The 13,627-nt window shown below is 37.9% G+C and overlaps 1 protein-coding gene across 3 annotated transcripts in view; it reads right to left on the reverse strand.

Annotated features, from left to right (window-relative positions):
* The window catches only part of LOC6648010, a 32,234-nt gene that overhangs the window by 8,722 nt on the left and 9,885 nt on the right, over window positions 1-13,627 (reverse strand). For 2 of the 3 annotated variants that reach the window (XM_015177382.3, XM_023178337.2), the window contains exons 3-5: window positions 7,259-7,500; window positions 6,970-7,142; window positions 6,608-6,819 (exon numbers count right to left, since the gene is read on the reverse strand). In XM_015177382.3, coding sequence (XP_015032868.1) covers window positions 6,608-6,819; window positions 6,970-7,142; window positions 7,259-7,500 — 627 coding nt within the window. Of the gene's footprint in view, window positions 1-6,607; window positions 6,820-6,969; window positions 7,143-7,258; window positions 7,501-8,084; window positions 8,482-13,627 lie in introns of those variants that run through there. The other variant, XM_047013690.1, reaches the window with a different exon arrangement.

Genomic DNA, 13,627 nt, shown 5'->3' on the forward strand with positions numbered 1-13,627 from the left:
TTTTTGACGTTTATGACATGAATGTTTTTGTTATTCCCAACTCTCCAACTCCAGGGTCTCCCTACTCACCCTCCTGTATGTCGCTGTCATAAAAGGGCTTGGACTTGGAATTTAGTCAGGGAGAATACATCTTCTCCCACACATGTTGCTTCGGCTAAACTCTTTCGTTTTTTGTGTTTTTTTTTGTTTTACTATATATCCATCTATATTTAGGCGCTGATCTATATGGCAATGATTCGTGGTATTAGGGCATTGAATAATTATCTAGCAGGTGTCAAATGTCTAGTCTCATCTGTCAAAGATTCCCGAAACAAAAAGCCACGACAAAGAAAGGAAATTGTAATTTTTCAACAAAAATATTAAAATATTTTTTATATACCTAAAGAGATTCGTGTAAAATGCTACTTCTGTGGTCTTAGAAAGGGGTCCAAGCGAGCTCCAATTGTTGATTAATGCCCGCCCCAGTTGGGAAAGAAAGACGAGAGCCGACAACTTTGTCAAACACTTCATCAACAAACATTTCAAAAATCTCTCACATTTTCCAGAGGTGTTTTTCTGTTTTTCCATTTCATTCTTTGTTTTATATTTTTTTACAGGGTGGGTGGATGAGAAATGAGAATGCAGATGCATTTGTGTCACTTTGGCTGCTATTTCACTGATCTATGCATTTTGTATGCTAATAAATGTCTTCATAAATTTCACCAACAACATGTCAAACAGAAGCAACCAAAAACAAGAGCAAGAGAGAGGGAGAGTGGGAGAGAGATGGTCTGAGAGGAGGGAAGAGCAAAACGAGTGAAAGGCGGTAGGCGGTTCCCTAATATAGTCATAAATATTTTCTTGGCTAATCTAAAACAATGCACACATCATTGAGTCTTGCATGATAATGATGTCCATAAACTAACTCCTTGAGGGAACTTTGGCCATTTACCAGAATATACATATTTTAAGTAAAAATCATATTTTCATACTTTATAGTTTTGAGATTACAATTTATGAAATCTTAAGATAAATGTTTCCTTTTTCCTGGAATCATATTTTAGAATATCATAATGGGGCTTGTCCCCAAATGTTTTTGAGGAAACTTAACTAAAAAGATTGGGAAAGGGATAAAACTGGCTAAAATATGTTTGAAAGTTTTGCATATATAACATGAAATCTTAACGATTTTTTAATTGAATACTTTCTAAGTAAAACAAAGTTTTTCTTATAGTTCAGAACTATTTTCCAAAGAAAATAGGGTAAATGGTATTAAAGTTGGGATGATATAAAAGAGTTTTCAAAACTAAAGAATATATACAATATATATAGATTCTTGATTCTTGAGAGATTCCCGTTTCATTAACATCACAATCTCAGTTATCTTTAAGTAGAGATTTCAGTAAACGATCCTTAACTTTTCTTAGATTTTATGTCTCACTTTCAAGGTTAATGGGCGTGAGTAAATATAGAAGAGCCCGCATTCAAAATGTTTAATAAAAAACAAAACAAGAAGAGCTACAATAACAATAATAATAATAACAACAACTTGACAATAATCAAGTCAAATTTTTCGTTTCCGTTTATTAAAACAGAATGAGATAAAAAGAGAGGGAATGAGAGCGTTAAAGAAGGAGCCAAATCAAGAGAGAGAGAGAGGAAAAAAGAAAGAGAGAGCTAGTTTGCATGTGTATGTGAGTGTGCTTCCTGCATGCAATTTATGCAGCAAGCTTCGATTACCACACACACACACACACACAAACACACGCACAAGCATAAACTGTCTCATTTATGCTTGAAGCTTCTATGAACGGTTTCCGGTGCGTATGAAGTTGACAGCGCTGCCGCTGCCTCTGCCTCTGCCTCTGCCACTGTTGCTGCTGCTGCTGCGTTTGCGCATTGCCAATTGTACGTTACTTTTAGTTGTTATTGTTGTTGTTGTTGCTGTTTTAATGCTTGTCTGTATTTATGTTGCATTGAGCGGCACCTGCCAATGGCCCGGCCTGGCCTGACTCCCTCTACGTCTAATTCTCAACCAACTCCGGACTGCTTCTGCTCCTGTTCCCCCCTTGCAGCCATTCTCTGCATTTCCATCACGCACACGCGAAGCCCTTTCAATTATAATTGCTTGCCTTTTTTTTTTTGTTCTTTGCTATTTTTATACACTTCAAACAACAACAAGACGAGGAAGGAAAAAAAATATGAAAAACGAAGGAACATTTGAAGCCTAGTCGAAATGAAGCACGCGCCTGCACATCTGTGTAGGGAGGCATATACAGCTGCGTTCTCCCCTTTCTTTTTTTGTTATTAATAATTAAAAATAACAACAAAAAAAGGGAAAAAAGGAAAGCCAAACATAAAGAAAAACTCAAGTCTAGACTGCGTAAATGGTGCAGCTTCAAGGGAAATTCAATCCATTGCTCTCATTTCAACCCCTCCACAAAAAAAAAAGACAATCTAATCCCCAACACACGTAACACACGTAAACGGAAATTGTAAGCCTGATGAGATCCTTAAATTAAAAAGAGAGTTTTCACTTAAAGAAAACCCCTTTTCGAATTTTAAGTGCTTCTCTTCAATTGGTTTTGAATATCTAAGCAACTCACCGCAACAGAACACATCCATTTCAATATCTTCCATTTTCAATAGCATTTTCAATTGTTTTTGTTCTTTATCTTTTATAGAAACATTTTTTACGAGCAAGAAACTTTACACTTTGCAGAGAGATTTTAAGTAAGTTCATATGTTTTTAGTTATTAATTTTCTTCTTTTTTTTTTTGGATTTGGATTTCTGATTTTTGAGCATGCGCAACGTTTCAACGTCAAGTTGCCACAGTCCTTCAACTTCAACTGGCAAGAGCTTCAACGTTTTGACTGTAACTTTGGGCCTTTTTTTCTACTATTTGAATGCCCAGAATAATAATGAGTTGGCCAAAGGTAAGTAGAGAGATAGAGGGAGAGAATTAAGAAGAGAGCGAGAGACAGAGAGAGCGAATTAAAATGCTTCTTTGTCTTTGCTGCTGCTGCTGCTGTTGTTGTTGTACGTGCCTGTGACGTTTAATCAACGTGTTGTCCATTTCAATCAAGCCCACTTCGGGCTAGGGCTATAAACGGAATTATGGCATTTTAAGTGATCAACAGCAATTTGTTTGTTGTTTTTAGCCAGGCTCTGTCCTACCATATTATTCTTGTTCCACCTGTCTAAAAATGGCAAAAGCTTAACAGTTAGGAATGGTGCAAAATGTTTATAAATATGAAAAGTATCAACAAGGTACCTAAATAATATTTAATTTTGATTTAAATGACAGTGACAGAAACTGCAGACAAGGCCAACAGAGAAGAGTTGCCATAAACAAAATCTATTTATTATGTTAATGAATTGTTATAAGCCAAAGGACAGCTGAAATGATATATGTAGGTATATAGAAAACAATCTCTCTCTCTCTATCTCTCTCTCTCTATCTCTCTCTAGATTTGATTTTTTTTGCCATCCTTTTGGTCTCTCAAAAGGAAACCTCATGCAGAACGTGATCAAAAATTTAAGCAAAATTTATGTCCAATCTTATCCTCAGTAAAATTATGTTAATCAACATAAAATTTTATGAATGCAACAAGTGTTTGTGTGGTTTCTTGATTTTTGGTAAGGCTCGCCAAAGAAGACCAAAGATTTTGTTTGTTAAAACGACCCCAGTAGGGGAGTGTATTGAACTGAACTGAAGTAAATTTCTTGTCCTCTCCCCACCTCCTCACCAAATGCACTCTGTGTATGTGTGTATATACAAGTGTACAGTGTGTGTTGAACAGATGTTTCCAAGAATTAAAAACAGAACACAGAAAAAGCCAGAAAGCACATGCCAAAGACCAGAGACCAAAGGCAACTCATATAAACAAAAAGGGAGAAAAACTCCAACTGACTGTTGACCTCAAATCACCTGCTACATTCCAGACATACTACCGCATATTTAGATTCATAGTTGTAAGCAAAAACTGATAAATTGCATATTCACTTGGTAAGTCGCAGTCGTTCTTTGTGAGAAAAAACATCGGTAAGGCTTGCAAGGGGTCTTGAAATCAATTTGTAAATCCGAAACCCGCCAGTCTTAACACAAAAGACAAAGTGTTTCCAATTGAAAAAACTATATATACTCTTTCGCCATATTAACTTCATATCTAGATTTCATACTTTCTGCATAGCATCATTCATCGAAGATCTCATCCGTAGAAGTGTTTGGATGTTCTTAATATACCAAAGAACATTTCTCAGAGTATTTTATAGACTCTCTCTTAATATTTCATTTTCCCTTTGATTTGAAGCGAATAATTAAGATATAGTGGCAAAATGTTCGATGCATGGCTAAAAGTAAACAATATATTTGGCGGGGGGTTTGTTTTTTCTTATTCGTTTTTGGCTTTGATGTATTCACAGTTTGTGCTGCCAATTTGTGAATAACAAATGCCAGAGAGAGGCAAGAATTGGCGCGAGAAGAGAGCGGGGAGAGCTGGTCGAGGTGTGGTATGATTGCTGGCCAAATTTGGCCAATGGCTTGACTGGCACGCGCCATATGCAAAACAGTTGGACGTCCACTTTGTTGTAGAGTTCGAGTGTTGGGAGAGTTGGAGTTCCCTTTTATGCTTCCGTGCCATCAATTATGCAAAGTTCCGTTTGGCTCTCCCCCAAAAACGCAAAAGCAACAGAGAAGCAAACCCCAACCCCATTTCCCTGCCCACTCCCACCATCTCCCATCCGCCCCCAACCCCTTGTGCCATTCATATTGCAGTTTTTTCAATTTATGCCTGTCATGTGGCCACTCCCACTCACACGAAAACCCAGAGGGATAGACGGTGAAGGGGTGAATAGAGGTGCCTTTCCGTTTGTTTAGCATGTTGCCCATCCGCCATGTTGCCAGCAGCATATTCCATAATAATAACAATAACAAAAAAACACGAAATGCATTTGCAATTGTTATTATTGTTGTTTGAAAAATAAAGAAAGAAAAACGGAAATGTATATATGCCCCTTGTCCACAGCCCCCTCAAACCTTCACCAAGCTTGCCTCATTAGCATATGACAGTTTGATTCTGGAAAAACAAATCGTTCTACTAACGAGTCGGGTCAAAACAAATATGGTAAACATTGGCAATTGGTCACTTAACTTTGCCATAAATTTTGGTGTTGAAAATTGATTTCAACTCTTTGGGTGGGTGTTGTGGGTTAATAGACGCGTGCTCAATTGTGATGAAGTTAAAATTGCATCAACTGATGGGCAAGTCGTATGTGTGTCATTAAATGGCATAGAAACTGCATTTCAACTTGGGCAGTATGAATGGAGAGTTGCTAATAGAAAACCATAACCAGAAGGCTATATGACTATATTTATTTAATACTGAATACTTTAATACTTTTTTACTGAAGAGGTCTTAAAGTCCTATAGAGGTACAAAACAGACATTAACTTGAAGAGTAGAGAGAAATGAAATTTTTAAGCCGTATCAAGATATAGTGAAATTCTATTGACTCATAAACATATAATTTAAACTTGATCTTAAATAAAATATATTGTAATGGATTTATGTGCCAGATGAGTAAACAGAATATGCGAAATGAAAATAAGAAATGGATCCTGAATGGTTTATCATAAAACGTCGCAAAGCAACTCGTGACTCGGTTTGTGTGTGCAAGTGTAGAGAATCAGGCATTCTAGTCCCTGTACAATTGGCATATATCATGATCTTTTTAGCTGCGGCTACTGTCAATGTCAACTTGGCCACAAATGTCAGTTAAGAGAAGGAGAAGCGTGCGCGCGCGCGCCCTGTTTGCCTCATTATGGCTGGAATTCTGAAACAAAAAAAAACAAAAACCTGGCCGACTTACTGGCGACAGCACAGCAACAATAAGAGAAACTGCAGCTATTACAATTATCACTTGCATAAACATTTAAATGTTGTTAAATGCAAAAATGTTGCCTGGCGCCTGCCAGCCACATGAACCAATACAAAAACAAAACATAGGAGCTCCAACGAACAGGGCAGACGCTTAATAAGTATGCAAACGTGATGCACAATGCCCTCGTTGATGTCGCCAAGGTAGGGAGTGGGGGGGTCAGTGGAGGATGGAGGCAACTAGTTGGGAGGGGAATACCAAAAGTAAAGTGCAAAAATGCGAACAAAAAACAAGGGCAGGCTATGCCATCTGACAGGGCAGTTTGTCTTTGTCAAGAGAAGAGGGCGTTGAGAGACTACGTTTCCTATATACAGAAAATGCTGACAAGTTAGAATTTTTATGAAGTGGAATCAGAGTTTCTAGTAAACCTAAATCTCTGAAATTTAAATTCAAAAATAAAGAAAATTCTTCTCTAGGTTCAAAAGCATGATAAAGGTATTGATAAGAATTATAACTAGATTTATAAAAATTACTTCAGATCAACATATATATAGTTTTTCAGAAGAATGTCGAAAACACAATCTACACAAGAGATGTTTCAATAAAGACGAACATAAACTAATTTTAATCAATATACAACAAATTAGCATTGACTTTGCAAAATGGAAACCAAATCGATGAAGAAATAGGAGAACACGAGTTCTGTGACATCTCTTCAAGAGTTGACACACACACAAATTGTACTCACCTCTTCTACGATGGGAAGAACTGCGAAATTTGTTGGGCGAAATGACTGGGGGACGTGGAGCCATCATGGTGGGCACCTCATCCGGTGAACCGAGGCCAATCGATGTTGCCGATGTGTTATGTTGACGTCTTTCGCCCTGCCCCTGCGCCCAATTGCCAAACGAATGACGACGCACTCCGCCACTTGGCAGGGTGTGATGACGTTGGGACTTGCTAAAAGAGCGACAAAAAAAAAAGAAGACAAATGTTGCACAGACGATTAGCACAGTCAATAGATGCATAGAAGGGGGCGTGAGAGGGGATTGCAGATCTGGGGCAACAGCTGCACAGCTACATCCTGTCAACACGTTAAAGCCAACTCACCTTGCTGGCGATGATGTCAACGGATTAAAGACTTCGTCGTGCTCAATGCCACCTCCAGGGCATTGGGAGCTGTGCGTCTCATTACAGGAGCCAAGACGTTCGCGAAATGTTTCCGAATGTGAATTGGACGAACGCTGGCGATGATGCATCAGCGGCTGCATTTCAAAAGATTTCTAAACGGAAGAGGGCGTAACATTAGACAAATGCAACAGGAAGTCAATACAGACAATTTGTAGTTCTATAGATTGTGAGTTAGAGATATGTATATATTTGCTGATCTACTACTTACTTGCGAGAAGCCGCCCAGAGAGTTGAAGCTGCCACGCGGACTGCCAAAGGCCATGGATGCTGTGGTATCCAGATTGGCCGATGTGATTAGGCGCATCTGTTCCGGATTCGTAACCACCACGGGTCGTGGACTACTTCCGCCCTTGGAGTTGCGGCGTTTGAAGATCGAGAAGCCTCTACTGGACGTCTGTGAGTCCGGTGTACGAGGCGATTTGGTGTCATTGCAAAAATAATATGGATTATCTATAAGAAACATAACAAATTATATTATTGATTTTTCGTTTCTTAAGTAAAGAATGGTTGAGTTTAAGTATTTTTTGTTTCCAAAGATTATATATATTTTCTAAAATTAAAATGGACCTATTCTAATTCTTTTAAAGTTACTTTTCTCATATGAGATTAAGGTTCCTTCAAATAAGACAAGGATATTTTAAATTCTGAATAATATCAAAATTGACAACTGCCTTAAATTTTTATAGTTATAAACTAAATATTTCACTCTTTAATTTCTGAAATGGACTTTGTAGTTAAATATTGTATACAAATTAACTTAATTATATGTCCTTACTATTTTACTTGTTAATAAGTCATGGAGCTTGTCTAAATATACACAAGTCAAGGAATTCTGATCTATCTAAGTCATTTAAAGATCCATGAGATTTGTCTAAATTATGAGCTTCTTGAAATATATGTATAAGCCCTTGCTTTCGGAAAATCTAGTAACCAAGTTTGGATTATAGAAAGTCTTCCTGATGATTCTGAGATACTTTATAGACTATAGCAACCTCTTTTGCAAATAACATGTCTCCATTTACCATTTTGTTTACCTGAGAAAAATGTGTTTGTATTGGTATCCACAGTGACAAACATTTTGAATGATGATGATCGATGCAATTGTATGGCAATTGCCAATCGTATATAAATAACTTTCACAAATGTCTATCTACAACTTTGATTTGTGTTGCATTTTTGTTTGTTTGTTTTGTTTTTTTGCACTTTCACTAACTGCGCATGCGCACGCGCCAAAAAAGTCCCACGTAGTGAGTTATGCCAGAAAAATAACCATAAATTTTAGCTGTATTTTGCTTTTCACTGCGTGGCCAGGGAAAACTATACGAAATGATTGATGGATCAAATCAACTTAACGCGCCAAAAACAAAATCACTTTTGTATCTTCTTTTAACTAAACTAAATATGGTGCGTGAGTGCGTGTGTCTGCATTGACATCCCGAAACGGAATAAATTCTAAAACTTCAACAAGAACAAAACACTTGAGTCCAATCGACTTGACGTCGCTGCCTCTGCCTCTGGCTCTGCCACTGCTCTGCTTGCTCTGGCATAGAGAGAATCCCTCTGGTAATTTTTGGTTTTTATTTTCCCTACCCGATGCCCATGCCCATGCCCAAGCCGCTTCTTCAATTCCATCAACGTGCGAGGGCAGCATAAAAATCATTTGCTCTCTCTCTTACTCGCAACTCGTATTTGCCTCTCGGTTGCATGCGGGATCAGTGTTTAAATATGGTTGCCATATTGCACCCACTCACAGAACGAGCGGTGGCACAAGGGAAAACTCTTCACAGAGGGCAAACTCACTTTTCCAGCTACGTTTTTTCTGTCTTTCTGTCTGTCTATCTGTTTGTGTCTGTGTCTGTGTGTGTGTGTGTACCTGCGTGCATGTTTTTCTTTTGCGTGCGTTTTTCGCATGATGATCAAAATATATCCCTCGATTCTTGATTCTCGATTTCAATTCCTCATTCTCCGACCACAACAAACAAAACAAACAAACAACTCCTCCCACTTCTCATGCCTCATTGGTTCTCTTATCCGTCGACGTGTTTTGTGCCCGTTGTGCATATCTGATGAGTTCCGATAGGTAAAAATCAGGAGAACTCTGTTTCTTGGTTTTTAATATATTCCCTGTGTTCAAATGTTATCCCTAATTTCCATGTATGTACGTTTTCAATTGGTTAAATAGGAAATGCTGATGAGGTTTTTGAATTTCTCTCTCTGGTTTTCCATGAGAACAAACAGAAAGATCAGCCGAAAAAATCCCACCATTAGGAAAATGTTAAGAAAAACCAATAGCTTATAAGAAAATCGATTGCAAAGGCAAACTATCTCGAGGTAGTGACCAATCCTTAGGAACCTCCAGCTTTTCCATTATTGATTCTGTCGGCCCTATTTGTGTTCTAGAATTTGCCATACTGTGACCGATTCGGACCAGAAATAGAAAAACATAATAAAAGCCATCAAATAGACAACACATTAGAAGCAAATGGGCAAAATACAAACTGTTTCATCTGAGGTAGGCACATTAAAACCAAGGGAATGGTTTGAAAACCAGAGAAGTTGTATTTTCAGATCGTAGAGGGGGGACAATTAAGTGAACACATTTTCACTTTTGCCAAAGACTACAAAAATGTTCAAGTGGCAAAAACAAGAGCGACTCCATGTGGTCTGTCTGAGGAATTTCTAAGTGGACTCGGGACAGATGCAGGGCACATACACACACAGATTTGGGACCTATGGAAAACTCGTAAAAAAAGACTCGGAGAAATTGCACATTTTGTGTAGTTCATAAATGCCAAGTAAGAGTCGAGCGAGGGTTGCAACTGATCACTCTTTCTCTCTCTCTCTCTATCCCTCTCTTTCTTTCTTTTTTTCTTTCTTTAGCTCTCTGGGGCATCGGCAAGTGTTGTATTCAGTTTGGGATGCAAATGATCTTGAAATGCAATGCACTGGGTACTTGTAGAAGTGCCTTTGCCTGCACATAAATGTCAAGTTGTTGTCTTCGCCTCTACGCTCCACGTGGCACCCATTCCACCGCATTGGAAGATTGAAGATTGGAATTGGATTCGGGTTTTTGCCTCGTAAATCTGTTAGGCACACAAAATGTGTCTCTCTACCTCTCTACCAGTGTCGTTGCTTGTTAGAACAATGTGGAGGAGCAACGACAGCAATTCCTATCCCTTCTATTCATGTCGGAGCTGCTGTTGCCACTAAATTTTTCTCTCTTAGAGGGCGCCATTTACTCAACTCGCTGATTGTTCTATAGCGTTGACAGGTTAATTGTTTTGATGTTCTGTTCTCTAGGGTCAGTTCGGCGTATTCTGTACAAGAATTAAGTGATTCACCTTTACGAAAACAATATACATATATGCACATAGGGTATAGGGTGTTGATACATAAAATACTTTGGGGAATATCTTTGCAGTTTGTAAGGAAAAGTTTTTCATCTAGATTTACCTAAAAGGGCACTGAAAGCAGTGGTTCTAAGGACAAGACAACAACCTAGCCAACCTAAAATATGTTGACTAATCATGTCTTCTATAACATTTTTTGCCGCTTTAGTTCCATGCTAAAAATACTCATTTAACACAAAAATAAACTAGTTGCAATTGCTTTTGTTCCCTTGCTAATTTAATTGTTATTTTTCCTATATAGAATTGTATATTGGAAAGCAATCGAATCGATGGTAATCTAATAAAAATAACAGCCAACAAACGAGGAGGGACAACAGGAAGATGGCAAAGCGCACAGAAATTATAATTGGAATTGGAATCGATATACATATATTCTCTAGTTATATATTTTTTGCCATTAAAATTGTAAATTATTTTGCCATCGATTACTTGACAAGAGTTTCCTCTGACACACCCTGCAACCTGGCAAGCCACTGCCCTCTCTCCACCTTTTGCCATTCTGTCTTCTGGTTTGATGAGCGTTTTGTATATTTATGCAAAGTCTTGCAACATTTGTTGTCAGGAATATTGCATGCAATGTTCATCCATGGGGGCATGGTAATGGGCAGAGGGGAAGAGGCATGCCAAGGCGGCGTGTGCTCCTATTTACTCAGTTAGTTTCATTAGAATTCTGCGTATTTCAAAATGTATTTCTTATATTTCCCTTTTTTTTGTACCCCCTCTTTTCCTTCTTTTTGGATTTTTGAGTCATTTTATGCGCACTACGAGTTTTCCTTCACGTTCAATTGAAAATTTTTGTTTATTATTTTCGTTCTTTCTATTTTTTTTATGATTTAACCCCAAAGGAATGAGAGAGAGGGGGAAAAAGAAACAATAACAGAGAACAGAGGGCCCCAGAAGGGGCTGAGAGAAGTCTGCCCGGAAGTTTGGCAGCCAGAGAAGAGAAGAGCATATGTAAAATGGGGAGGGCATGATTATTATTATATTATAATTATGATTACATTCAGACAAAAGAACATATTTATGTCTGCTGCAGGTGCTTCTTCATAGACTATTTCCTTGGAAAAGACAACAACATGTCCATTTTATTAAGCATTCATCATAATATCCATCGGCAGTGACTGGACCAATTCCAAGACCACACAAAACAACAAAAACAACACACTTTCGAGTTGAACTAAAGTCTGTTTTAAGAATGTTATTTTAGTTTTCCGAAATGGTCATTAAAATCATGGACTCGGCCAAGGCTTTTCATAAAAACGGAAGTGAAGTGTCCTGTAAGATGAGACCACTCGAAAAATAAACGAAAAAAAACAACTTGCGAAAAGTGGGATGTAACCGAAGGATTAGTAATTAAATATTCCAACTACAAGAACAGGAACGTGCTGTCCATATTGAAATAAACCTCTCTCCAAAATAAAACTATAAAAACCAGAAGAACCAAAAAAATATCCACAACGGAAATGCCAAAAAGAAATTACCAAAAACCAAAGATCACTGCAAGATCCCTTTTCATGTGTGTGTGTGTGTGTGATGGAAGGAAGTAAAGGCAAGATACAAAAGGTGTGCGTGTGTGTGTAATGTGTGAAGACAATTTTTACTACCTGATATATCTATAGTTAGCTACCGATTCATGTTTCTAGGTGTTGGCGGGGGTTTTGTGTCAAAAGTGCTATCAAAAGAATCAAATAAACACTTTTATGATCTTTGTTTTATGTGCATTTGTCGAGTTTTGTGTTCTTTTGTGGTTGACATCGGCATAGGAAGGAGCTATGTTAACCCCTCTATTATATATTTGTATTTCTAAGATTTGTATTAAATTTTTTTTTGGAGGGGTGGGGATATTTAAAGGTGTTTGGATATGCATAAAAATGTTGGCATCTCAAAAATCCAATACATACAACATTTATTTGGGCATCGGCATCAGCCGCAAAGACATCTGTTCAACAGATTTCATTCCCGAGACTGTTGCAGTCAGAGCGACATTCAGTCAGTCAGTCAGTCAGAGGCTGGGGCACTGGCAAACAAATGTTTAATTATTTTCTTAATGGAAATGCACACTGAGAGCACATGACAAAAACAAAAAAAAGAAAATAGACAACGGCAAACGGCAACGTAGTCTTCCGTGAAAAAAGGAGGAAAAAAATGAACAATCCCCGTGCCATCTTCATGTGCATTCCTCCCCTATACTACAGTCATTCCCTTGTTCCCTCGGTTCTCTGGTCCCCTATGGAGCGCGTGTCTTTCGTTTCGTTTTCTCTTTTTTTATGTAACATATTTTTATCGCCTCGCAAAGGAAGCTGGAGCAGTCGCAGTTGCTCCAAAACCATCCGAAAAGAATCTAAAAAGGAGCGGCAACAATTGTTATAAATTATAACGTGCCTAGCATATGATTCCATTGCAGCTAAAACCGCAGGTTAATGTTAAATGTCAATTGACATACCCCAGAGGATCAGTGTCGCATTAATTACGTCCCCTAGTTATCTTGCCTCTTCCCCGACTCCTCCAGCTCCGGCTCTCCAATGATGCCTATAATGAAGTTGTTGATCTCGTAATGCTTTGCACTTGGCATTCTCTTTCAAATATTTGATTTATTTTGCTTAGGCTGCCACTTGTAATACGAAACTTCGATAAGACCATGGCATACACACACACAACACACACACACTTGAAGCCAAGCGAGTTCTACATATGTATAAGTGTGTAAAAAACCAAGTCTAACTTTTATAGACTTATATTGCAAAGTTCATTATTATATCTTGGGCATTTATCTTTATAGTTATAAACAGTTTCAAATTCAGCTGAGATTAATAACTCAAAGATCTAAGAAATTGTCGTTCTAGGGGTAAAATCTTTTATCTGTCCAATGATGATCTTATTTCTTCTAAACAAGTATAATAAAACTAAACCCTTTTTGGCAATTTTTTAGAAGGATTTGCGTACTACAAATGTATAACTTAATGTGACCTCCCGTTTTGCTCATTTCATTGTAATTTTCAGTTAGAATAAAAATGTCATGGAGTTTTGCAATAAATTGTACAACATTTCCTTATTTCTGTCGACATAAATATTCATTGTATTGCCTGAGTGGAATGTGTCCCAATGTGACGATCTTTCGCACTGATCTTTTATGCCAACCCACACATTGTGGACTAGACAGTAATCTC

This window comes from Drosophila willistoni, chromosome 3R (genome assembly GCF_018902025.1).
Source record: "Drosophila willistoni isolate 14030-0811.24 chromosome 3R, UCI_dwil_1.1, whole genome shotgun sequence".
NCBI lineage: Eukaryota > Metazoa > Arthropoda > Insecta > Diptera > Drosophilidae > Drosophila > Drosophila willistoni.